The sequence below is a fragment of the Triticum urartu genome, chromosome 3 (assembly GCF_003073215.2).
Source record: "Triticum urartu cultivar G1812 chromosome 3, Tu2.1, whole genome shotgun sequence".
NCBI classification, from domain to species: domain Eukaryota; kingdom Viridiplantae; phylum Streptophyta; class Magnoliopsida; order Poales; family Poaceae; genus Triticum; species Triticum urartu.
In genome coordinates, this window is record NC_053024.1 from 1,170,680 (window position 1) to 1,198,483 (window position 27,804).

At 42.4% G+C, this 27,804-nt stretch overlaps 2 protein-coding genes across 2 annotated transcripts; one reads left to right on the plus strand and one right to left on the minus strand.

Annotated features, from left to right (window-relative positions):
- Positions 1-1,072: 1,072 nt before the first annotated feature.
- LOC125547438 lies at positions 1,073-2,060 on the minus strand. Its single transcript, XM_048711302.1, has 2 exons — positions 1,552-2,060; positions 1,073-1,449 (listed from the first exon to the last, which is right to left on the minus strand). Exons 1-2 carry the CDS (start codon positions 1,729-1,731, stop codon positions 1,267-1,269), a joined length of 363 nt encoding a protein of 120 aa, XP_048567259.1. The 5' UTR covers positions 1,732-2,060; the 3' UTR covers positions 1,073-1,266.
- A 15,780-nt stretch (positions 2,061-17,840) lies between these two features.
- On the plus strand, positions 17,841-20,318 carry LOC125547440 (homeobox protein HAZ1-like). Its single transcript, XM_048711303.1, has 2 exons — positions 17,841-18,574; positions 19,218-20,318. Exons 1-2 carry the CDS (start codon positions 18,343-18,345, stop codon positions 19,844-19,846), a joined length of 861 nt encoding a protein of 286 aa, XP_048567260.1. The 5' UTR covers positions 17,841-18,342; the 3' UTR covers positions 19,847-20,318.
- Positions 20,319-27,804: the final 7,486 nt, after the last annotated feature.

Sequence of the window (27,804 nt, forward strand, 5' to 3'; positions counted from 1 at the left end):
AGTCTATCAAAATAAACTTTCTTTTCTCTCTCCTCGTGATCTCGCCGCCCCTCATCTGGATAGAACCCCCCAACCCGGTCCCCGCCTCATCTCCGAACCAATTGCACCAACACATCCACCCCGCTCGTGTCATGGTTGTCGGTGTTGTGCTCCTGATCGAGCTAGTCCTTCAGCTCCGCCCGCGTCGTCGGCGCCACAACCGTGCATCTTCTCGAGACACAATGAACCGCTGATGTGCTCCTCTCGTACCACCAAGTTTGAGATCTGTGTGGCGGCTACAACGACTGACAAACATAATCATATTGCACATGTTAGTCTTGGTTGATATCAAAGGTGGTGGTGGTGGAAGGCCACGCCACTATCGGTGATGTGGGCTAATGACGTTGTTGCCACAATGGATGTAATAAGGCGTATCACTACGGATATGATATGAACAATTTTGAGTGACAGACTGAATCATGTTACATAGGCTACTTGTGTTTTATATCATGGGTGGGGGATGTGAGTAAAAGGCATTGTTGCCACCATGGATCTTACAAGGCAGTTAAGAGGGATGCCACTATGTGCACTGGAAGGTCATGCTCAGCAATCGAGGTTGATCCTGACGGGTTCTTTTCATGATAAATATTTCATTTTTCTAATCCTTTGTATTACTACTTTCTTTGCTATGGTTAGCTTTATCTTTTGACTCAATCCACTTATCCTTCACATTCCAAAAAGACAAGAAAATTTAGGGTAGGAAACATTATCTGGATTTTCTTTTTAAGATTCGAACATATATTGGATTATAGAAGTTGAACAGATCTCCTTTTTTTACTCAAACGAGCCCATATCTTTTGTTTGTAATCAATTGCTAATTCTGATCTCCCTCGCCAGTGTAGAACTGTAGATAGAAACTCACTTTCCCTCATGGTATAATTCCGAGAAGGAGTAAATACAATGAAACTGAACATTCACACATCACACCTACTTGGACATAATGTTACATTGACCAATATTCCATTGAAAGCGAAAAAATGACATATAAGCAGAATTATAGTAGCCAATTGAACATAATTGCTTAACATTAATTTGCCCTTCGGTATTGTTAATAGCCAAGCAATACAATCCTGGGAAAAGTACTATTGAGCATGCCAGATAAGAGTAGCTTGCGAAAGATACATAATAAAGTCAACCAAGCTTAGTATGTACTTCTTGGAGAGAACAAATTACATAGCTGCACCACGTTCATCAAGCTATGGGCTTGTGCTTCTCTGGCAGTTCCGTTTATTCAGCTTCATATGCGTCCAGAGCTTGCGCAATATATTTTTTCAATAGTATTTTCTTATCATTCCTAAAATGAAAAACTGTTATCATTTGTCTGGAGACTTTCAAGCAAGCATCCTTATCCAGCTTAACTTCATATTTATCGGCATCATTGACCAACCTCTTTACCTCGTGTTCTGAAAACTAAGAGAGAGATATTTGCACATTTAGAAGTCGCAAATATGCCTATAAATGTACAGATGTTGCAGCTTGGAACACATTCACAAAATAATACATACAATTTACCTCACAAGAATTGCTAGCTTCTTTAGGGCACCATATCCTCTTCACAGCTGTTGCAATTTTTAGTAAGTCCCAAGCATCAGTGTCGATGCCAGACACATCTTTAATGACAGAAGCTGCATGGTGCAAGTCTCCAGACTTCTCGTTCTCAAATGAGTCACACTCAAACAAGGCATAAGCCATAATAAGAATTCTCTCGTTGAGCTGGATAGAAAGAGAATTGCTTCATCACTAAAGCAAATATGGAAAGGATATGGTGTGAAAATGAAGGACTCCAAATGTACAACGCAGAAACTATCATACAGTGTCACGCTAAATGTCATGGCCCTATAAAGGAAAAGGAAAGCATGTGAACTAGTTAGCTCACCATGTCTGGGTTGAAGTAATTAAAATCATAACGACTCAAGACATTTTGTAGTCCTTGACTCATTGGGAGCAGTTGAGATTCATGCAGATACGCCTTTTCTCTAGGCACCAATTGTCTCATACGATTCTGTATGCCCCACATTAACTCCATCACAGTTGTGTCATACACGCGGGCTATTTTCTGGAAAAATTCACAGCAAAAATTGTGATTAATTCCTTACAAAGTAAATGCAAACCAGTGGAGCTTATACTCACCAATCTTTCTTCAATAATTTTTTTATATCCAAGCTCTCCAACAGCCATTTTCTGCCCAGGGCAGTGATACTTCATGATCATCTCAGTAAGAACTCCATTAACACCAGTGCTTTGATTAATGGCGCTAGAACTGTCCTCAATAATTTGAAACTGTCTCAACCAAACAACCTGATAAAGAAGTATACAAGGATGAGCATGTTAAGGGGCCAAAGAAACAATTAATCAAATAGGTTGATTCTGATTCAATATGTATCCCAATAGTAAAGATATACCCACCATGGTCAAGTCCTTCATGGAATACTGCTGTAGTTCAGATTAAGTTGACATATATACTAATATGATTTTAAAAACCTTGACAACTGATCACAGTGTTGCTTTATAGTAGTAGCAGCATATCAAGTACTACAAATCAACCTTGCTAGCAGTTACATTTGAATTTGGTGCATAACTTGTTTTGGGGCATGCGTACATGCAGTCAAGCGCAGGCTACATGTTTTACATACAAATTTATGGAGGAAATTTTAGGTAGCCACTTAATTATTTAGAAAGTAATCAATAGTGTGTTTACGTTCTGCAATGCAAGAAAAAAAATAACTACTATGATTGATTTGGCACCATGTCCACAGGTTACACACCCCTTTGCTCCTAAGAGCACAGGGCACCCAACCTAGGGTTTCCGCTCCCTCCCGCCGCGCCTCTGCTGGTCTGCCTCATCTCCTGTTCCCTTAATTAGGGCCATGGAGGCGCATCCTTGCCGCCAGGAGGGCTATGCTTTTAAATGTTTCTTTCAGTTTCACTAGGGTTTGTGTCTTAGTCAGGGAGACATGGCCGGCTCCCTGCAGATGGAATAAGCTTCTCCCCACCTAGCACCGTACCAGTGATGGTTCTAACGTCGTTGGATGGTGTGTGTGGAGGTTTGTCTCCTGTGGACCTTGCGGGATTCGGTTGGCGTTTGGCTTGTGTTGATCCGATCTTCATTCGTCTACGTTCGTGCGTCCACGGGTGGGATCCTTCCGAACTATGCTTCTCTTCAACTATGGCAGTTGTTGTTCTAGTGCTTGTAGTCGTTGCTAGGTGGTTTATGGACCTAGATGTAATTTTTACCTTTGCTGTTTTTTCTGCTACCATGACAATTGATGAATAGATTGGAAATATTCAACAACAACAACAAAGCCTTTAGTCCCAAACAAGTTGGGGAGATTGGAAATATTCCCCGCAAAAAGATGGCACCAAGGAACATAAGGAAATAACAATCACAATTATGGGACGGAAGAAAAGGAGGGTCACTAACTTTCTTGACCTTCTCAATCTTAGTGAAGTTAGTCCATATTTTCTGGAGGAAACGGGGATAAAACAGAAAATAAGATAGTAAGATAAACGATAAGCGCAAGCAAGCACATCAATCACTAATTAAGAGGGTAGACCATAGGTACCTCCAGGGCATTTGGTTGTTCAATGAGCGTCGCAAAAAAATTGAAAACTGCAAATCCAGAGGGCGTCTCAAACAGCAGCAGCATCACTTTGTCAGCTGCAAACGAGAAGTAAAATTATCAGAAGCAAACATGATTATTACAAATAGAAAAATGTACAGAATTCAGATCACATCATCTGGGCTACTAGGGGATAAGGGGAGGGCCATCATAACAAAAATATGGTCCGTTTTACATGTCATCTTCCACATTGGACTTCCACCTCTCAGCCCCTTCTCCATTCCTAGGCCTTGAGCCACCTGATTTTCAAGAATCTGTCCGCTCGTGGCTACGTACCACCGACAAGCCCTAAACCCCCAGCTAATGCCCAACAGTTGTATCCAATGCTCTCAACTGTTCCAGGCCATACACTGGAATCTTCCAGCCATGGATGACAAGCGAGAGGGCATGCATAGGGGGAAACAAAACAAACCGCAACCAAAATACCAGTAACCCATATCCAAACCGTAACCTAAATCGACGAGGGAGCATATCATTTGGATCCAAACCCGTTTTCCCCTGAAATCACCCTATTTCTCTCAACAACGGGAATGTGTTGCAACAAATATAGGGTTTCGTTTCTCTGATCAAGTTTTCCCTGCTGATTCTGTGATGGAACTTGGAAGAGGATGACGGCGGGCGAGTGGCTCACCTGTCCTCCTCGTCGTAGGACGTTGTTGGGCCGTCGCCGGCGGAGGGACAGCGCACCAGCGGGGACGCTTCATCGCCGCCGCTCCAGGCTTGCGGCCGGTTCTGGATTCCAGCGACTCGATTAGGTTTCAGTTTTTTTTTTTTGATGTAAGATTAGGTTTCAGTAGAGGAACCTGTCAGGCTGTCACGGGCGAATATAGAGATAGAGCCAAGGGACATCCTACACGAGGCCCATTCAGGCCCAGTAACTAAAAAAGGCTAATATATTTTTTATCTACAATATCTTTCCAAATCTTTTTTTTTTTGCGGGTATAAACTAGCATTACTCAATCAACATCCTCTTTACAATCTACTTTGCATAAGTTCACGAACCAACCACACGATGGTTCTTTTTTCAGCCCTAGCAAGGTTAGCCAAGTAGTCGCTGACAGTGTTTTCTTTTCTTTTTTTGCGGGAACGCTGACAGTGTTTTCGCTCTGACTAATACGAGTAATACATGTTTTATGAAGGGAAAGCAAGCTTTTTAAATCTGCTACTGCTAATGAAGCAAATACCCATTTATCCACAACATCGACCTTTAGCATGTTCACCACCTGGCTTGAGACCATCTCCAGCAGAATACGAAGATCAGATCTCTCAATTGCTAATTAAATGCACACCACAAAGCGAAAAGGAGCATACCTCTCTGAATATCAGTGATCAGCTTCAAATTATAAAGAATCCATTCTTGTCCATTATTTGCATCTTTTCCAACTTCAGCAATGACCAAACTTTAGCCATACATGTCTAGAGATCAAGCGCTATCGGACACCTACATAAAGCATGAAAAGTATTTTCCGGTTCACGGTCACAAACAGGACAGTAGTCAGGCTTCTCAAGTCCCCTTTTATGCTTATTTTTCCTTGTTGGGAGTGAATCTTTCCTAATTTTGCCTCATCCTGAATATACAAAGTGGTGGGGCATCCTTATTTGATCCAACTACCCAACAAACAAAGATTGACACATCTGAGGGCATCTCTAGAGCGGACCCTCAAACCTCCGCTACATTTGTCATCCAACGGGAAGCTGTATACGTCCGCTTAGCAGTTTGGACCTACGGATTCTGGTATCCCAGAGAAAAACATGGGGGGCTTTGCTGGAGTCCGGACATGTAATTGACCAATCACATGCATGGTCCCACCTACTTTTTGTCCTCCCACCCAGATACTTCGTGATTACCATTGGATGGCTCCCACCCGCATCATGTTCACCGACCATGTCCGGACTTAAAGACGGACCTATACCAAAGACATTTACATGTCAGCTTTGGAGATGCCCTAATGTTGTGAACCCACCATGCTCTTTCTTCATGCGGACTAAGTGCCAGTTGGCTAAGATATTTTCTTTCAACGCACCCACGTCGCTCACAATTTCGCTTGCGTCCACCAGGTTTTTTTGCCGAGGATAGAGAAACGTCACGCAACAAATGGACTTGAAACTTGGAGATGGAGGTGAGTACATTCACGCAGTCCTTCTAGTAGTACAATTGCCTTTGCTGATCATACCTCATTTTCGGGGCCAGAAGAGTATTGTGCTGATCATATTTCATCCAGGCTTGAGATTTGGATGAATATGGTGTCTTATGATGTATGTGGCAGCATATTTTTGCTATTTTTTCAGCAACGTTGGTCCCGGCGGTAAAGGAGACTATCTAGTCTTGAGATCTGGATGAATATGGTGCCTTTATGATGTACTCCCTCCATCCAGAATCTTTGTTCGAAGATATGGATGTATGTAGACGTATTTTAGTTCTAGATACATCCATTTTTTATCCATTTGTGCGACAAGTAATTCAGAATGGAGGGAGAATGAAGCATCATATTTTTGCTATTCTGAGAGCGGCATCGCTCTGGCCGGTAGAGGAGTCACTTGATCCTTGATTGCACACGCTATGCCATAGGACACAAAGCCCATCTTGATGTCCATGGCCCATGTGGTATTTGTGGCCATTGAGGACAAGTACCTCAAATTCTTTTGCGTTCATCATTTGCCATCGGTGACATTTCTCTTAATTATTGAGAAAGGGTGTATAGGCCAAGTGTTGTTTTGTGACTGAGTTTATTTTCTAGAAAAAGGAGAACACTGCTGAGTTCCTCGGTTTGCCAAGAGTTGTACTCAACAAAGAGAAGGTTCGTGGAGTGCCCATGATATGGAATGCGGCAAAGGACGTCACAATTAGCAAACATGGATTTTTCCTGTAGTGCTATTCAGTGAATGATAGTGGTGTATATATAGTGCCCGTGAAATTCATGTGTAGTATTAAATTGATCCAGCGGCCATTTGGATTCAGTTCTAATTATAACTCACCTGAGCGACTTCTCCGCAATCCCGATGGAGCCTGCCTGCCCTTGCTATAAGGAGCGAGATGGAAATGAACCATCGAGCAGCCCTACGAACTCAACCAGGGCGTTCACAAGCTGCTCACGCAACCCCACACATGCACTGAGAGCCTCCATACATATCAACAGTGCAGGCACTACCCAACAGATCTTTCCGCCATTCTTGAACAACTTGATTTGCCGATGCTTTAGATCGGGAGACACACACGAAACGTTCAAGCTGATCTCCCAAGCATCCAGGCAGGTGGACAAGTCCAGAGATGCACACAAACGTACAAACCGATCTCATGCGAAATTAAGGTAGCAACAACCGAAGGTCACTATCACTTAGGATGAGTTTGTGAAGCACTCATATTAACCTAGCATTACATAATTAAGATAACAAGATAGTTTAAATATATAGTTCATTAGGATATGTTAATAATTAACATATTGCTTCATAAATCATAATTCGAGCTGTTATATAGCTCTCACAAAATGCATCCTACGTAGCTAGACATAATTAAACTTCACAAAAGTAAAGCCTGGTCGCCCACGCATGAAATGTGATGATGTCCTTGCCAGTTAAGGAGATCAAGGAGAACATGTAAGAGGTGAGGAGTAATTGCAACATCCAAGCAAAATCATGACTGTAGATGTTCACGAGGGACGAAGTAGCTAAAGAAAACAATATTAGAACCGAATTAGTTTGGTCTGTAGATGCACCAGACATAAGTACATATTTCATTTTTTTTGACCTACGTACCCCTAGGTGAGTTGTCTGCTCAACTTGTCCACAAGAAAATAGATGCTCCAACTTTTCACGTGCGTCAATAATACTTGCCCGCTTATATATACTGCTCCACATCCTTACAAGAGTAGATATCATCTTACATTGTTTCACATTATCTTCGCACCTTCCCCGACAAAACTATTTGGATACAAACTAGCATAATACTTCATGTATGGAGACACACATAATTAAGAAAAAAAATGTGAGAGAAGAACTGATGAATTGGGAACACATGAGAATAGGAGGTATCAGGAACATGGTCATGGCTAGCACATTACATTGTGTGGAATGAACTATAGCTAGAAGTTCTATCCTCGTCACTCCGACAGATGCTGAGATTAAAATGGTTTCGAGAAGTGATGGCCAGACTTGGGTCTTTTCTGCCATTAGCCTTCTGGATCACCCGAGCCACTGTGCCTCCTCCATCACCAGTAATTATTTTACTCGATACGGCCGTACATTAATACGGTGTCACTACCACATTTGCCGCTGATCTAACGGAGTGGGCGATCCGCTACAAGCCCGGAGATAGTTTATCTTTTAACTGTATTTGACTTGGTGGTGTACGATCATTATAGTCCATTTAGATCATGGAAGAGCCCATTAGCTATTAAAATCCAAGTGAACCACCCTACTACATGAAGCGAGTATGAATGAGTAACTCAGTTGTTTGTGGATAACTTTTCCACACTGTATCTCCATCTCTCCACAGACTGTGTGAGTAAGGTTACCAAGAACAAGGAACCATACCTCCAGTGAGCAAAGTGAAATGTAAAAGGTTTTTCCTTAACACCATCAATATTCCTATTTTAATTATCTTGAGCGTCACTAACTCTAAATCTCTTTGTATATATTCGTATCATGACTACGTACCGACTGTGAGATTACGATGGGAAAGGGCCATGGTTACAGCCCCCATCACTAAACATATAAAGGGCAATATGGAATTTTGGCAAATCGTACCCAGTTTCGTATGTATGATGGGTTGCCTGCCGGAACATATACACCGTATGTTTAGGGCCAGATTTTCTATTAAACTTCAAAAAAGATTGGGGACGACATGAACCGCACTCAAGACTTCTTCATCCAGAGAACCACACTAACCACTAGGACATCATAATACTTGTGCTGATTGACTTTTTAAGACTTTGCCTCTTCTTCAGTTCACGGAAGCCCTGGTTTCGCTAGGCCGGCCCATTGTCTAACCGATCTTTTTCTAATATTTGTTTTCCTTTTCATCTATTCATTTTTTATAAAATGTTTCTTTTTTCTTTTTCAAAGATGCTCACCCTTTTATTTTATTTTCAAAAAAATCTAAATTTTTTACCTTTTCAAAATCTATTCATAAAATGCAAACATTTGCGTTTCTAGTACAAAAATTTTAAAAAATGACCGAGATTTTGAAATTTGCTCAGATGTCAAAACCGAACTTTTCTGAAAAAGAGTGAACAAAATATTGAACACGAACAAAAATAAAAAATTTGGAATAAAAAATGGGAACAACAATTTAAAACTGTTTTTTGAAGTTCGCTGAACATTTTTTGTATTTGTGTATAATTATTTATAAAAACAGGAACATTTTTAAATTCCGAACAAATTTTGAAAGCAAGAACATCCCGAACTGTTTTAGAATTTGTAAAAAAATTGCATGGCATTATATTACCAATTGGGTGCTCCATACCAAGTTGTTTGGTTATTCGATAGATTTTGCATTTTCTTTAGTTTTCTTGTTTAAAAAAAGGCAGACAAATGGCCGGACGTGTCGCAACATGCATATTGCTTTCGAAGTCGTTCAAGCATGGCATGGATGCCTACTATGGGCATTGCCCACCTTGTGGCTAAAGTTGAGGTCTTTTCAAGGATGTTAAAAAACACCATTTTCATTTTCTTGCCCCTGTGAGACCAATTCAAGGCAACATGTCAAGTTGTTTGGGTTTTCCATATGTTCTGCAATTTGTAAAGTTTTTCCGGTAAAAAATGTCGATAAATGGCAAGACATGTCACAACTTGCATACCGTATCAAAAATTGTTTGAATGACTTCCGACACGGTATACACATTGTGACACATCCGACCATTTTATCAGCCTTTTTTCACCGTGCGTGCTACCCACACTCCTTAGTTCTTTAAATGTGCATGATCCATATAAGGTTATCTGCAACGCCGATCCCGAAAATAGACATAATATTTGTTCATGTCCGTGTATTCGGACACTTATGCGAAGCAGGCCATTCAACGGCTATGTCAAACATCCGCACGCAGTATCTTCCAAACACGGCATAAGTCTTGCAAATGGACATAAGTTCAGTAAAATTTACATAGCTCAGACGATATTTTGCCCATACAATTAAACTTAAAAAAATATATACTAATTTGTAGCGGATGGTGGCCTCGTATGCCTGGCAATGCTGGCCGTTGGCACCCCCTCGCCGTCCATGTCATCGGAGTTGTTGAATTGGTTGTTCCAGCGGTGGAAGGGCGCGGGGGTGTGGCGGCCCTGCCTAGCCACTGATGGCTTGAGAATTTGTGATGACTTAGTAGTGATTCTTGCTTGGTTTCGCTGGAGTTCTTATTACTCTTTGCATATTTCTAACGATGATCCCTTCAAAGAGAAGAAAATTTTCTCAATGTTTGGCAGGAAAATTAATTATGGAAGGAAACCAAGGACAATTGCTGCAAATCAAGCCAAATGGGGCATCTGTCCTGAAGAAACCCTAGCGCTCGTATGGACTGCCATCAGCTCCATCACGTCTATACAAGCAACTTTCGTGAAGGGCCCAGGCGAGGAAGAGAACCCTAGCCGCCACCGCACCACCCAAAAAAGGAGAAGAGAGGATTTGAAGAACTTTTAGAGGTCATCTTAGTTTTGGTCCTTTCATCTTCATCATCACCACCACCATCTTCAATATTGTATTAGGAACTCCAATTGGGAGGACAACAGTAATTCTACTCAATCTCGTCTGGAGATCAAGACTATTTGAATTATCCATTTCATTTTATCGTGGATCTTCACGGTGTTATCGATATGGTTTTAATGGGTTTTATATTCGTTGTGATTGATTCCCCTCTTAGGACATGTGAGTATTTCCCCTAGACGTGGGAGATGTAGTTAAGTGGTAAGATTAATTTGTGCCTATCCTATATGTTGTCATTTGCATTCGTACTAGTATGATCTATCACACATGGCGCTTCGCCCCCCACAAAAGAATGACTAGTCCAAGTATTTGTCGATGCGTGTGCCTTGTTGTTGCTTGTGCTTCTTAAACCCAAGAGAATGCATGAAACAATGATGTTGAATTTTGATATGCATGCTTCTGCCTTATCAATATATATAATTCTCACAATTTTTGGTGCTTCCTACACTAGTGCAGAACTGGGCAATAGCACCGGTTCGTAAGGCCCTTTAGTGCCGGTTCCGTAACCGGCACTAAAGTATGGGCACTAAAGCCCCCCCCCCCCCTTTAGTACTGGTTCAGCACGAACCGGTGCTAATGGGCAACCACGTGGCACGAGCCAGCTCAGGGGGGCGGGAGCCCTTTAGTACCGGTTGGTAACACCAACCGATACTAAATGTTGGTGGGTTTTTGTTTTATTTTTTATTTTTCATTTAAATTTGTGTTATCAATTTAATTTAGGATTGTTTTACGTTATAATGAGTTGTTATACTTGATATGGATATGGATATGGCATATATATATATAGATCACTTAGCTTGGATCCATCCAGTTCAAACTAATTTGCGGTTTTTTCATAAATGATATATATAACTCATCATCATCATAATCATATATTAATAAATAAATAAACTCTAGCTAGCTAAGAATAATCGTAGTCGTCATTAATTACCACTATTTAATCATCATAGTCATTACCGCTATCTAATCATCACCAACACTGGCTAGCTTAAAGAAGAAACGTTCACTTTGTAACAGAAGCAAAGATATCATCGAGTTCAACATAATCATCACCAACATCGAAGTTCAGGACAATACGGACATGAGAGAGGACAAGTACTAAGATCATGAACTAGCTAAATCACTCCTGCTGCTCCCTCTCAGGTAGAATAGCATAGAACATGTATAGCTCTCCTGATTCATCATACTGGAGCATGCAGATGAATCTGTCTCCTAATCTTGGGTTGCGCTTCTCCTTGCTGCCCCCTAGTACTTCTCTGCGATCGTTAACAATTTTGCTCCAATCTTTCACTATTAAGCATTCTTCGCTTTCAGAAATCCTGAATGCACTCATGTGCAATGTAGGAAATCTTGGTCGTAAGCTAACCATTGACATGCGACCTTTTGTCTTGATCCACTGAGGCACAACTGTCATCGGAAGTCCCTGTTGAAGAACATCGTATAGTAATTAATATACTTAGCAATGAAAGTTTAGCTTCAAAAATAATGTATGCAAAAGATGCACTAATTAAGGACAAATAGTAAAAATCTTACCATCTTTCGATTATAGATGTGACCGTAGTTGAATACGATCACCATTGGTCGCACGTTTTGAGTACTAACATTTCTAAGTTCAGGAAAAAAAAATTTCTTGACAGTATGAAGATCCTCGAGCCATGAAACATAATGACTTATCTCCTCGCAGTTTAGTTGAGCCCCGGGGCAGTAGTAGGTCCTGTCTACCAAGCGCCGGACATGTTTGCTTGAACCGAAATAAGCTGACAATACAAATTAGTTGTCAACTATTTTTGAATAAACTGTATCAAAGACATAAACATATGCATGCATGATTGAGAAAAACTCACATAATGGTAAAACTGGAGGCGTTTGCACATCAACCCAGATGTCTATATTACCTTCAATATCATCTTCCGGACGAATATCAAAGGTGATAACCATATCAGGCTCAAATGCATAAGCCTTGCATAGTGCTTGCCAAGTTTTGCATTCAAAATGGGTGTATGTGTCTCCATTATATAATTTGACGTTGAAAGTATACCCATGCTCGGTCTTCAAGTAAACTCTCTTTACCTCCATATCATCTATAGCACTAAAACCTATCTTATCCAAGACAAAAATTCTTGCATGGCAGGGGATGCGCTAGTAGAATAGTGAAAATTTAAAATTATAAGTTGAAGCAAATAAAGCATAAGTCATGCTTTAAAATTATAAGTTGAAGCAAATGAAGCATAAGTTTTGCATTCAAATAACAATTGCCGTTGTGACTTACTGTATCCACTTCGAATATCTCATTCAGCTTGATGCTGAAGCGCCTACCATCAACAAGGAAATTTCTGTCGCACAGGCCGCGCTGGTCTTCACAGTGTTCGCACATAATGAAATCTTTTTCGTTGTCAGATGACATTTCCTATGTTCATATAGGTGAAACATTAAACACTTATTACTATCTAACATTAATTAATATCTAGCCAATTCAAATATATATTCATAACATTTGACATTAATATATCTAACTATATTCATCTCTAACAATTGACATTACTATATATTTAACTTTTCTATCTAATTCATCTAACATTCGACATTAATCTAACATTTATATAAACTCAAAATATATAAAAAATTAAATAATCAGAAAAACTCATTAACAAATAATATTTTAATTAGATCATCAAATCTCAGATACCTAAATTTTCTTACTAAAAATAAACTAGTTATATTAATTATTCAACTAGTTCAAATCTCAAATACCTAAATAAACTAGTTCGACAATTTTCTTACTAAAAATAAACTAGTTATAGTAATTATTCAACTAGTTCAAATCTCATATACCTAAATAAACTAGTTCAAATCTAGCTAATTCATCTAACATTCGACATTAATCAATCTAACATTCGATCATCTAATTAACTTTTCTAAAAAACAGAAAACAGAATATAAGTAAAAAATGTGTGTGTGTATGTGTGTGTGTGTACGTATGTGTGTATGTATATATATGTGTTTGTATGTGTGTGTGTGTACGTATGTGTGTGTATATGTGTGTGTGTATGTGTGTGTGTACGTATGTGTGTGTGTATATATGTGTGTGTACTGCAGTGCGGCCCCGTACGCCGCCGCCCCGTACGTACGAGCGGGGGCGCCGTCGTACGGGGCGGGGGCGGCGGCGTACGTACGGGCTGGGTGCGCGCGCGGCGCGGGTACGCGAGAGCGAGAGACGTATACGTACGGGACCGCGCGCGGCGACGACGACGGACGGCGGCGGCGCGCGAGACGACGACGACGACGGGCGGCGGCTGGCGGCGGCGACGACGACGGACGACGGGCGGCGGCGGGCGGCGGCGACGACGACGGACTATGGGCGACGGGCGGCGACGACGGGATCGATGAGCGGCGCGCGGCGATGTCGCGAGAGGTTGGAGACGAAGTGGGGAGATGTAACTGAAATTTTCGTAAGTGCTGTATATATAGGATGAGCCTTTAGTACCGGTTGGAGCCACCAACTGGTACTAAAGTTGGCCAGGCCAAGAGGCGGGAAGAGCAGGCCTTTAGTACCGGTTGGAGCCACCAACCGGTACTAAAGGCACGACCTTTAGTCCCACCTCGCTGGGCGAAGGGCAGCCGCACTGGTTTATAAACCCAGCCGCGGCTGCCTCTTTGAACTCCTCTATATAGCAGGCTTGTGGGCCTAACTTCTGCGCGCTGCCCTGTGAGTCTGCTGGGCCTTTAGGGCCTGTAATTGCACGCCCTTGGCCTAGCAGGCCCACAGGGCAGCGCCCCAATTTTTTTTATAGTTTTTTTCTTTTCTGCTTTATTTTTTCTTCTATTTATTTCTGAGTAGTTTTTTCTTTTCTGTTATATTTATTTTCTTCTATTTATTTATGAGTAGTTTTTTTTATATAGTTTTTTCTTTTCTGCTATAGTTTTTTTTCTTTTTTGCTATTTTTTCTTTTCTGTTATATTTATTTTCTTCTATTTATTTCTGAGTAGTTTTTTATATAGTTTTTTTCTTTTCTGCTATAGTTTTTTTTTCTGCTATTTTTTTCTGCTTTATTTATTTTTTTCTATTCATTTATTTTTGTATACCATGCCAAGTTGATGGTTAAAACTTGATGGTCAAAGTCTGGAGTTATAACCAAAGTTAATAAAAAATGAAATGCCGACGTGCAACTAGTTTTTGCCATAACAGAAGAAGTCCGGAGTTGTAATAAGTTATTAAAAATAAAAAAGAGGTGCAATGCTCGTGAATTAGCTTCAAGCCTTTCGGAATAGTTTAAACTGCACTGCACATAGCTCCGTGCAGTCTACCATATTACTGAAGGCTTGAAGCTAAGCAACGTGAGCATTGAACCTCTTCTTCATCGTCTCTGCACTCAGGGCTTATAAACCGCTCCTAGTCCCTCTCTCTTCGCGAGGTGGGACTAAAAAATAGCTTACTTAAAAGTAAGGTGGGGCCCCAGCCTTACCTGACACAACCTCATTAGTACCAGTTCGTGGCACGCACCGGTGCTAAAGAGCTCCTCCCGCCTAGCAGTTGGAACCGGTACTAAAGAGCTCCTCCCGCCTAGCAGTTGGAACCGGTACCAAAGAGCTCCTCCCGCCTAGCAGTTGAATGGTGCATACTGAATGCACAAAAAGTCTGGAGTTGTAATAAGTTTAAAAAAATGAAATGCCTTTGTAACAGATGAGTTTAATTTCATCAGAAACCCGAATACTTTGAAAGAGATTGTCCAGTTTGTAAACAAAGTGCATCCAGTTTTTGCCGTAACCCTCTCTACTTTTTTGAACATGATATGTGGGTGAAATGATGATACCATGCCAAGTTTCAACTTTTTCAGAATTCATTTGTAGTGCTTTTCAATTTCCAGGTCATTTAGTTCTCAAAACAAATCATTAAATGCATGAAAAATAGCAAATGAAGGCATAAACGGTTGAAAGTTGATGGCGTCGCTTTGAATGGTGCATACTGAACGCAAAAAATATAAGAGCATTTAGATCATGATCTTATATTTCTTTACAGTCTAAATTGTCAATATGATCTCTTATACATCAAAAATACTTTGATCATCAATGATCTTTGTGTGTATAATCTGAATTGTCAATATGAGTCATCAACGATTTATAAACCGATGAAGACTCATATTGTGGCCGCAAATTCTACACATAGAGTTCAATGAAGACCAAGTGCTTGTGATAGTTTGAGAAATAACATATTTAAGGTGGTAAAAGGCTTGTTAGGGGAGCGAGGTGGGACTAAAAACAGTTTGCCATAACTTCATTAGTACCGGTTCGTGGTACGAACCGGCACTAAATGGTGATGGTGGGGCCATAGCCTAACCGCAGGCTGACATAGCCTGACCGCAGGCTGACACAGCCTCTTTAGTACCGGTTCGTGGTACGAACCGGTACTAAAGGTTCGCCACGAACCGGTACTATTGATCGCCACCACGAACCGGCACTAATGTACACATTAGTGCCGGCTCTAATTCAAACCGGCACTAATGTGCTTCACGTTTGACCCTTTTTCTACTAGTGCTATTTCATTCTTCTTATCTTCACTTTGAACCTTATCGGTTGTTTGCATTTTAAAATCGGAAACTCATGCTTGTCGTAATGAACTTATAAGTTTGCGAAGCGGATGGCATCGATTGTGGCCTTACATGCTATGTTCTCAGCAGTGGATCTCATGGTTGTGAATCTTATGCTTATGAACAATATGGTTATGTTTGGTGTAAATTTGTTCGATATGTGCAACTTTGTTGGATGTATGCATGTTGAACTCTGTGGAGCTACTATACATATGGTTGGATATCTATGCATGTTGAGTTTGGTGGAGCTATATTGCTGGATATATTGTTGTTTCAATTGCAAGGCTGTTACAGCAAACCAACAAAGGAAAGCAGATTGGCATATAAGCCGAGTGCAGTAATTGACTTACCCACTATAAGTCAGTCTGCCTAGGTAAAAGCACTCGACGTATATTATATAAGCCGTGTCTCCCAGCCAATGTGCCCGGCTTATATTATTTAAGCCGGTCGCCTAGTTCAAGCACTCGACTTACAAAATCGTAAGCCATGTAGCCCAGAAACAGTACCTGGCTTGGCATATAAGCCGAGTGCAGTAATGGGCTTACCCACTATAAGCCGGGCTGCCCAGGTAAAAGCACTCGACGTATATTATATAAGTTGTGTCTCTGAGCCAATGCGCTCGGCTTATATTATATAAGTCGGTCACCTATTTCAAGCACTCGACTTACAAAATCGTAAGCCATATGGCCCAGAAAAAGTACTCGTCTTATAGAAGCCAAAGAACTAAATGACATGTACTGGTTTATATATAAGCCGAGTGCGGTAGCTAAAGACTCGTTTTATATTGGACATGTGGTAGCAGTTGGGAGCCCCACCGTGTCGGCAAACACAATGAGAGGGCACTCGGCTTACATAATAAGCCATGTGCGTCCTAAGACACATGGCGCACCCAGGCCTCACAGTTTCGCATGTAAACTGTGTAGTAGATAGGTACACGACATTCTCCCCTCCTCCGGCTTACATTTAAGCCGTGAACCATGGGAGACACATGGCTGACACCACTGTCACGGCTTACCAGTAAACCATGTGGCCATCTATGCACATGTCTTAAAGTGACACTCGGCTTACAGGTGTGCCATGTGGCATCTTCGTTAGGTTCTGTCGGCTGTGATACCACTTGTTTTCGCCGGGTGCCACAGTTTTGCACTTGGCTTACATATAAGCCGACTATCCGATAACTGACACTCGGCTTACAACCCCTAATCCAATATAAATTAAGGTGATCAAGTACACTCAACCGAGTGTAACACTCAGCTTACACTTTGCCATGGTTAAAATGCTCTTCGCTGAGTATGTTTCATACCCGGCATTTATTTTTCCTATCATGATACATACCCGGTTATTTTGCGGGCGATGGATCCTTGTAAGCACCAGGCTAGACAAAATCAAAAGTATCTTTGACCGCCGTGGGACTATGGGAAGAAAATTCCGTTAAATCTACATCAGCATACAAATCTGTATCATACTTTATGAGTTCAGCAAAACAACCATTTATGAGATGAAATTGACAAATGAAATTCTGACAAACACAATCTGTAAGCCCAAAGATGAGCTAACCACAGCTTTGTTATTGGCAACAGAAAAACGAAATTATGGCTTAACATGAGGACTTTAAAACCCACACTACAACCTCCAATGCTACATTGCAAAGCAAGACCCATAGATTCCCATTAAAGCAACGAAGCAGAAGAAATGAGGCCAGCAAATAAAAAAAATTGGAGTCTCGAGAAGGTTATAATTGTACACTTGATCCAACCCAACGACTCATGTAGTCAACGAGGGCAATACCACGGGACAAGTCACAATGGAGAAGCTCTTCCATCACTGGTAGAAAAAGGGCCTATAGTCCCGGTTCGTAAGGGCCTTTAGTCCCGGTTCCTGAACCGGGACTAAATGCATTGTTCTTTCCTATCCTTCCAAATGGCAATAGATTTGTGCAAAGTTTTGGAGCGTGAAGTTTCTGATGGAAGAATCACTTTAATTCTAGGTTGAGCCATGGTATATCCCATCTCCTTTACACCGATGACAACATCATATTCTTCAAGACTTCAGAGGCTCATGGAAGTAACGTGAGATATGCTTTCACTCTATTTTTAGAATGGTACTCGATGCATGAATTAGTCCATAGTAGTGTTAGACAGTGTGTGTGGAGTTAGCTAGGGTAATGGTTGGTGTCAGTCATGTCTCATGACGACTGTTTGAGCTAGCTGTAATGGGTTACGCTTGGTTTTTCACTAATTAACCAAACAATTTTCTTGTGCTTGATTAATAGATTGATGCATTCAGACCTCATTTTCAGGGGAAAAATATTGAAGGAGTGAAAATGTTGAATGATTGATCAACAACTCCAAGAGAAACAATGAATCCTTCGATTTTGTCATCATAAGAGACACATGGAACTAACATGTACTACTTCATAATTATATTTGCTGGTAGGCATAAATGGGCTGAGATCCACGTCATAAAACACTACACAATTCTGTTAGTGGGTCCAAAACTCCAAAGAGCTGCACATGGGCCGGCCCGAGAAGCCATTCGCCAGCTACCGCTCGATCGCCCGCCATCGCCTCGCTCACAGACATCCCATCCCAGCCGTGCTTGGCGACAGACCACCGGCAGCGGCGGCGCCCAGCACGGTGAGTTGTTCCTCCACGTCCGGCCATCTCTAAGGGCATCTCATGAGTAGTTCACCACAATCAAGCTTCTTTAATTCCTCCACGTCCGGCCATCTCCTCCCCCGTCTGATTTCCTCGACCCCGTTTCCTAGTCCTAGATCCTCGTCATCTTCTGATTCCAGCGGCGGCCAAATAGAAACATTCGACCCCGTCCGGTCCAAACTTGGTGATGGATAGATGGATTGGTTCGTTTTGGGTTTTGAGTTTAGAAGAGAGACCCGTGGATTGATGGATTGCTTCGCAAGTTCACTTTACAAGTCTCTGTTGTTTTGATGGTTTGCTCACGCTAGATCCATCTCTAGGAAGCTAGTCGGAACTCTGTATACTCGAAATCGTGACTGCCCTTGGATATGAAAAGAAGTAGATTTAAATTATAGGTTGTGTATAGACTGTGGTGCCCATGTTTTGAGACTGCTTCACGGCTGGCAGAAAATTATGGACTTCGTACGTACATGCATGTAATTTCAACTATAGATTGCAACAATTAATGCGTTATATTTTGGAGATGCAAAGTTAGCTATCAATGTTTTATAGGTGATATTATGTATATGTGATCAGTTCATACACCCACAAATGTTGACTACACTTTGTGTACTTGCTGCAGGTGCTGAGATCCCGATTCCGTTGTGGCTGCGCTCTGCAAGAAGGCATTTCTCGGAAGTTGTCTTCTTCTTTCCTACTACAACATCATTTAGATTCTGGTCGCCATCCGATATGGACAAAAGTAATACATCTGGCTATGCTGAGGACATTACCGAGACTCAGAAATATGCAAACCCTGAGAGAGCCAACAGGGGAAGTTTTCCTTTTCCACATACAACCCTATTGGGGGAAAGGAAAACTTTCAAAAGGGCAGCAAACAGGGGAAGGAAATACTCCTGGGCAACGTCAAGTAGAACATATCATTTGAGATCATCTGACAGTGCCAGGGTTCTTCGTTCTAGATCAGTTGCACATAAGTCGCCTAGTGACGCTATGCAAACTCAAAGAGAAAGAGCCGTGAAGAAGCCAACTGGCGACCCTGTGGACACTCCCCTAAAGCCAACTGCTAAAAGAATAAGAAGGAAAAAAACAACAGAGAGTGGACCAGACGATGAGTTATTGAAAATTCCTAAGGGGATTAGATACTTTTTGAATCGGATAAACTTTCAGCAAAGTTTTCTTCAAGTGTATGAGAGTGAAGGCTGGAAAAATCAAAGGTTCGCCACCTCTCTATTCACCTTTCATTTGTAGCTAAAGTTTCATTTATTATTACTCCCACTACTCCCTTCTTTATGATCTTTTAGTTAGCACAATTTCATAATTGTAACCTGCATTTATCTTTTTACACCCGAATTGCTTATTTTAGCTCCACTCGTTACTTGCATATACACGGATTCTTATCTGGTCGTAGGGCAGTTATTGCACCATCCGCACGCCCCCCTCAGCTCGTTTCGTACCCACACGTGCATGCTTGTTATTTGCTTAGTCTGAATAGCTAGCAACAGGAAACAATTATTACTCCAGACACGATGCATCCATACTATTGCTTTACTCCCAACGTTTGATCAGATGGGCAATTAAACAACTGCTGGAAATTAATGAACTAATACACATTTTAACCAGAGGTAAAATCCAAACTACCACTCTAGGCTCCTCCTTGGTCTTACCGAAACAACTAATAGACTAGACATTATAAATGGAATGGAGAGAGCAAATAAAAATTCATAACACCCTTTTGGAGCTATATAACACCATGGGTGTCACACAAAAAGGCTTGGAGGGATAACAATATTGACTTTTAGTTGAACTATTGCAATCTTCTTATATTGTCTTAGACTCGTAGCTGTATTTTGCGCTGTTGCTTCTAGAAACAGCTGTATTTATTTCATATGCATATGTGCTAATTAATTAGCAACTTCTCTTTCTTGAGAGGTATTACATATGGATATTATTTACTAGAAATGTGAAGACCCGCTGCAACCAACTCGGGCTAACTTTTAGTGTAATACTACCCCCGTCCCATAATATAAAAGTGTTTCTGAAACTTCACCAGTGTAAAAAACGCTCTTATATAATGGGACAGAAGGAGTACTTCTGATCCGGCGCAGAAGTAAAAAAAGGGTAATTTTTGTAATTTCAAAATTAAAAAACAAAAAGGTTCCTGAGTTGGGTGTTAAGATAAAACACTGCCCTTTTATTGGTCTTTCGTAATTAATGTGCATTTTGTCAACCATGAGTGTGTGGGGCTAGAAGTATAAATAAAGTGACATGCTTACCATCTGTACATTTCGCTTGAGAAATACAGTCATGAGTCATGAGGTCGACCTTCATGTAGCTCCCCATTAACTGTGCTGTGAATCTCTTTGGTCCCTCTTCGTAGTTACTTGAGAAAAGAAAGAATAGAATGGTTTTTTCGTGTTCAAAACAATTGGCAGAATGGTATCCTTTTACACGCTTTATCATATTATCTCTATTGATGACTTTACGTCTTCAGATGTTATATTTCATTCATGTACATTTATTATATCTAATTGTGCCAGTTGTAATGAATTATTTCGGGTTCATTTTAAAAACAACTAGACCAACTAAACTAGCCCCTGTGGCATTTAAACAAGAAACAACCCAGACACACACCCTGCGGAGCCCAAGGCTTGAATCCGGGTGGCACAGACAACCGCGCGCTACTAGCCACTTGGTCAACACCGATTAGGGTTCAATTAAATTGATGTTCCTAATTGACTGGTTATTTCATCCGAGATGCATGAGGAAGCTTTCTTTTCTTTTGGTTCACACGCATGGTCAACAACACAGTTTCTTGGCTGTTCTTAGTTGTGGATTCCTTGCGATGTGAGTTGCAATATAGAAATGTTATTTACCCATACTCCAATATAGAAAATGCTTCATCAATTTTGGTGGAGCACCAAAGAAACGTACCCACACCTTCTCTAGAGGTATACCCTCCGGTTCCTCCTCCTTCCACTCATCAAAAGCAATAATAGTGTTGGTGCTTGGGACTCTACACATGCCCCACTTGAGAAAATGCATCTGATCCTCTTTAGTGGGAAAATCCACCTTATAAGACTGTCCCTCTAACCGTTCCAAATGCCATGGATGGTTACCTGGTACTAAGTCACGCAGCTGTCTCACAATCTGAGCCTCAGACAACTGTCCATTAGTCACCCGGACAACTGCGGGGAAGGAACTTTCAACCATCTGCGGGAGCGAGTCCACTTCCGGAGTCTCAAAAAACATCAGCTCCTTGCAACACACACCGAAAATGCTAATACCAGGTTTTGGACCAGATAGAAGTGGACAATCTCCGGTAAGGTGCTTAGATTTTAGGCAATAATCGCAAAGCTCATTAGTGCACTCTGCCATAAAATGACCCGGTTCGCCACATCTAAAACAAGGCAACTTCTTTTTCTTAATTGCCCACTTTGAGAGTTTCTCTCCCTCCGCTTTCTCCGTCCCTTTGTCAGACGTACCATCTCTGAGATTAGAAGCTCCAGATGCCGCTGGTACTGTCACCGCTGCCAGAGCTGTAACCACGTCAACCGCAGCCGCCGGCAACGTGGATGAATCTGTCACCAAGTCTGTGTGCTCAAGCTCCTCCCCCGTAGCCATGTCTACAACGGGCGGTGGCGGCGGAGGGATATGTCGCGGTGGAGGTGGGCGTCTACCTCTCCCACCACGCCGATATCCACCCCGGAAGCGATAGTTGGGTCCGGCAACGCCTTTAACAAAATTACCGGGCGGCCCCTGAAACTGTCCTGGACCACCATCATTGTACCAGTTGTGCCCACGGCCGCCACCGGAAGAAGAACCATGGTGCAGCCCCTCACCATATGCATCATAACCATCGTCTCCCCACCGCCCATACCGGTTAGTATTCCATCCATCTCTGTTGTGACGAGTGAAGCCACCACGGCCCTGAGCGCCACGACCTCTTCCTAGGGCCGGTACCTTGGCCACCAGCTGCTGAACTGGCTCACCCTGCCGCTGCACGTCCTGTACAGGTGCCTGAGAGCTTGGAGCGACCGTGACCGGGCCTTGTCGCGCGGGGGGAGCAGCACCTGCTCCGGTGATCGAGCCTTGCCGCGGTTGAAGTAGAGCAGCACGGCCAGCACCAGTTCCTGCCTGCTGCAGTTGCGGTGGTGGCTCCCCGCGCCCAGCAGCACCACCGGCAGCGGCGAGCGCAACGGCGCGGCCTCCCCCGATAGTCCCCACATCCGCGGCGGCTGGAGTGCCGCGACCAGCACGGACGGCGGCAGCCGCTCCAACGGCAGTCGGCGGTCCTCGCTTGCCAGGCGGCGGCCCGCGTCCCACTATCTTGCCGGCGCAGACGACTCGACGCGCTCGTCCCTCGCCCAGCGTCGGGAAGTTTTGGCATCTCACTCGCTCTGGACAGAAGACTCATCAAGATCGTCAAATCAGCCTCGTGAGAAGTAGGTTTGTAGCTCCACCTTGGTTACCGACGCCTCCTATTCCCGTGTGTTCATTTGTCTCCTTGGTTTCTCTCATGTATCATCCGTTGTTCATGTGATGGACACTACTAGATAAACTAAGTTAGTTAGTGATACAATAACACAGTGGAGCTACACATCATGTTATCTACTGTCGTGAAGAATTAGTGACATATATAAAGAGGAGAAGGGATACATGCATCTATAAAGCGTGTTGTGAGACTCTCTTGTATGCTCCGGACCCTCGCAGGTTGCTTCATTGCGACACGGACCCTGTACGGTCCCAAAAAAGTAATGCTCTTCGGTTGGCTCTTCTACCTGACCATCTCAGCACAAGGAAGAACTTGTACGACACCGACATTTTTGTATGGCAAATGCGCTGCCTATCTCTATCTCTGAGTGTACGTGTCAGCACTTGAGCTCGTCTAGAGGGCCGAACCTGAGTAGGCAGGAGCAATCATGACTGATTGCATGATCTGTACGGGAGATTGCATTCCCATCCGCACAGTTGGGCTGTTGCGAGCTAGTCCCTCCGTCCCAAAATATAAGAACGTTTTAGTGTCAAAAACGTTCTTATATTTTGGGACGGAGGGAGTAGTATATTGACTTAATACAAGAAATTTTGCCGTGCATAGAAATGCATTGACCGACTTGATTGCCACCCGTGCATAGAAATTTTGCCGTCCACGCTCATGTTTTTGTTAATTCTGTGGAAGATTTGGGATGCACGCAACAAAAAAGTTTTCTGAACCATACAAGTCGATGCTAGTACTTCCATTAAAGCTATCTTAGACGATATGATTGTTTGAGCTCATAGGCTTAAGACTGAAACTCCAAAGGGCTACGCTGGTCTGTGGCGTGAGTTCCTCTCCTCATCTAACCTGTGATCTGGTGACTCGTGGGGAGCTTCTCCAACCCCCCTCACTCCCACGGTGACCATTTAAAAAAAAAGATATACATCTAGCACCACTTATCGACCTTACCATCCGACGCTCTCCACTCATCCCATGTGTTCTTCCACTCGGCTCACTTGCCTCGCCTCGCCTGTAAACAAGGCGATCTCTTGATTTTTTTTTATCATTATTTGCTCTCTTTTTTGTGTGTGATTTTCACCTATTTCACTACTAGAATCATCATTTTTGCCGAGGTTTAAGGAAACTCGGCAGAGCCTATATTAAACTCAGCGAAATCTTTGCCGAGTGCTAGACTTAGTGCACCACACTTGGCTGGACTGGGCTTGACAATCATTAATACTGTCGAGTTCATCCTATCTCAAATTAGTGAATGTTCAAACAATGTTCGCTGAGTTTCTAATAGAAAAAACTCGATGAACCACACTGTTAGACGGGATGGACCGTCAACGGACATGCCATGTGTCATGATATTTTGCTGAGTTTTAGTCCGCTAAACTCAACTAAGTTTGTCGAATAGAAATTAGCCACGTGACTGCACTTATTGCCCAGTACAAAATATCTGCCAAGTTCTTTAGTCATCAGAACTGGGCGAATTATTTGCCGAATTTGGCACTCAACAGTAGAGTGTCAAATATGGGACCGACATGTGGCACTCCTTGTTGTGGTTTTCCATATTTCCTCGAGTGCACGTTCAACATAGCTGGGCAAAGTATTTGCCGAGTTTGGAACTCAATAGTAGTTGTCCAATAAAAGACCGACGCGTGGCACTGCCTCATTGTCTTCTTCCATATATCGCCGAGTGCATGTTCAACGCAGCTGGGCAAAGTATTTGCCTAGTTTGGAACTCGGCAGTTGTATGCCCAATATGGAACCGATGCGTGGCATTGCCTTACTTTCGTGTTCCATATTTCGTGGAGAGCATTTTCCACACAGCTGGGAGGAGTGGTCGCTGTCAAGCTTGTTGTCGTGCTCAGAGGCAACGGGCGATTTGAGGCCAGCCGGGTGAGACATGGGAGGGTGGTAGGTGAAAAATAACTCGGCTCTGATTTTTTTTTTCTTTTTGAAAAGCAGGAAAGACCCCCGGCCTCTGCATCAGAACAATGCATGCAATCATTTTATTAAAAGTATAGCAAATCAAGGTCCACAGTGCAGTTAAGTTCGCAGAAGGAGAACAAAAAGCAATAAATAAACAAAGCCACAATCGGCAATGAACAGGAGAAGACGACCAAATATCTATCCTATTAGTGGACTGCCATACAAACTAATTGTAGATGGCCCGTGCTACCGTCTCCCACCGGTTGCACCCAATAACCAAAATCTCCCTGGAGTCCGTATGAGTGAGTAATGACCATGTACGGATCCAAGCGGATGCTCTTTGGATAACCTGCAAGAAATTCAAAGGATTATTTCCGTTAAAGATCATATCATTCCTGCAATTTCATATAGCCCAAAGAAGTGCACATATCATGTCAGCAGTAACTAGTTCCACTCCAATAAGCCATGTCCCAAATAACATGTTGATGCTAACTGCAAGGCTTATGTTAAAGGCTATATGAAACGTATGCCAAAGAAGCTTAGTGAGAGGGCAATCGATGAAAAGATGTTGTATTGTTTCATCACTATCTCAGAAACAACAACGTGAACTCGGCTCTGATTGCCAAAAAGGATTACAGAATTGGTCACACATTGTATTCCTCTGATTACTCTTTCATATAGGGTACAGAGAGAGGGAGCCGGGAGCAGTTAGCGCATGCAGAGCGCATGCGTGGCGATCGAATTGGCCCATCCTCGAGACCAGGAGCTACAGAGGACATTACTATTTTCATGTGATGTCATGTCTAAACACTACTGTTGTTTGCTGCGAAATCCTTTTGTATATGTTTTTTACAGCACAAAAACAAGGACATGGAGATCGAATCCTGTGACAACAAGCTGTGCTTGTCTGTATAGGCAGGCTGATCACCACGGAGGAGGTTGAACCTGCTGTCTGTGCAGTCCTCTGACACTGGCTAGGTCAGACTACAAAGTGAAGAGGTACCTTGTAATCATAATCATTCTGAGCGTTCCATCAATGCAGTCAAGGCATCTCACTCGCTTTGAAGAGTATACTCACTTGTAGCTCCAACTTGGTTACCGACGCCTCCTATTCGTGTGTGTTCATTTCTCTCATGTATCATCCGTTTTTCATGTGATGATGGACACTACTAGATAAACCAATCAGGTGCTACCAAAACATTGTGGAACTACACATCACCTCATCTACTGTCTTGAAGAAAGAGTGACATATATAAAGAGGTGCATGCCATGAATTCCCTTGTGTTATTGTTGTTATGCTGTTAATTAATATAAGTTGTACGGCATGAGATTAATGGCAACAACCCATATGCCAAACATGCACTACTTTAATACGATCGGTTGAGAGAAGTAACAACAAAAGGGGATGACTAAAGACGGGATGAATGCATTCCTTGATCGTGCAACCCATTGGAACAAGTATGCAGCTAACTGGATGCACACTCTTGAACGTTGGATTAGTCGGAACGTAGTAATTGTAGTTTATGCTACCGGTAATTGTGATTGTTTCCAAACATTACGCTACCAGCCGCATTCTGTTTTCTCCCCTCGCTAAAATCCCATCACACATTACAGTGGAGGATCGAACTGAGCTTTGGCTTGGTTCGGAAAAGAAAAAACAATCCAGTATATACAGGCTTTGGCACAAACAGTAACCAACATGGAGGTGGCGACCGCTACCGGAAAGGAAGACCGTGTGAGCGAGTTGTCCTATACACTGAACTCTGGACGGGACATTGGCTTGGCCTGGTTACAAGCTAATGGTTAGCCAGTACTAATACAAGTGACAACTGATAGATTTGGCTTAGGATATAGTTACTGTTTATCATATTATTTCCTTCTAGCTCTCTAATCCCTTTCTCCTAGAGATTCCTCCGAAAATTTTAGGAGTTGTAACCAAACCTTGTTTATCAAGTGAAATTAGTAGAGAGATCTACATTTGGCATCAGAGCTGTTCGATTCTTCACCAAACATCCACTCAGATTTATCCCCAACCAATTCAATGGATTTTCTGTACATTCCAAACTGATTAGATCCGGCGATTAGTTTTTTTAAGATATTTTATAGAGAAATAAGCTAGTAAATCCCACAATTATCAAAATAATCAGGCCATTAGTTCTTTTATATATTTTTTGTGAATAGATCTCGACCAATCAATTCCACTAATTGTACCGAGGCCCATAACTAAAAACATCTTGCCCTAAGGCTAGTCATAAGTAGTATCATGGACATCGGATATTGTAGGGGAGATGTCGACGGAGGGCCTAATTTAATTCATTCACCTCTGGGAAAGGCTGGTGGATGTGGAAACTAGCCCAACTATGGAGGATAAGCCGGTCTGGCAATGGGACGTCTCGGGCAAGTATCCGGCTAGCTCCGCATACAAGATGCTTTGTGAAGGAGGCATGAGATTTCAATGTGCATCTACAGTATGGCATTGCCGAGCACCACTCACATGCAAGATCTTCATTTGGCTGGCATTACACTATCGTCTTTGGACGTCAGACCGTAGATTCAGGCACGGGCTGCAGAACCAGACTTCTGCCTGTTATTTATGTGATTTGGAGGAGGACACGGTGGACCATATTTTACTCTAGTGTGTCTTTGCTAGACAGGAGTGATTCTTATGCTTTAGGCGGCTTGGAATAGATCCTAGCATTTTGCCATAAGTGGCAGATAACCTGGAGGATTGGTGGACAGCGTTGAGGAAGTGTATTACCATGAACTACCGTAAAGGGTTTGACGCTTTCTGCATCCT

Bases quoted from the DNA above. Each gene is read 5' to 3' on its own strand.
- LOC125547438 (XM_048711302.1), bottom strand. From the start codon at position 1,731: ATGGCTTATGCCTTGTTTGAGTGTGACTCATTTGAGAACGAGAAGTCT. The intron at 1,450-1,551 runs GTAAATTGTATG...TCTCTCTCTTAG, and splicing joins AAGCTAGCAATTCTTGTGAG to TTTTCAGAACACGAGGTAAA.
- LOC125547440 (XM_048711303.1), top strand. From the start codon at position 18,343: ATGTACTACTTCATAATTATATTTGCTGGTAGGCATAAATGGGCTGAG. The intron at 18,575-19,217 runs GTGAGTTGTTCC...TACTTGCTGCAG, and splicing joins CAGCGGCGGCGCCCAGCACG to GTGCTGAGATCCCGATTCCG.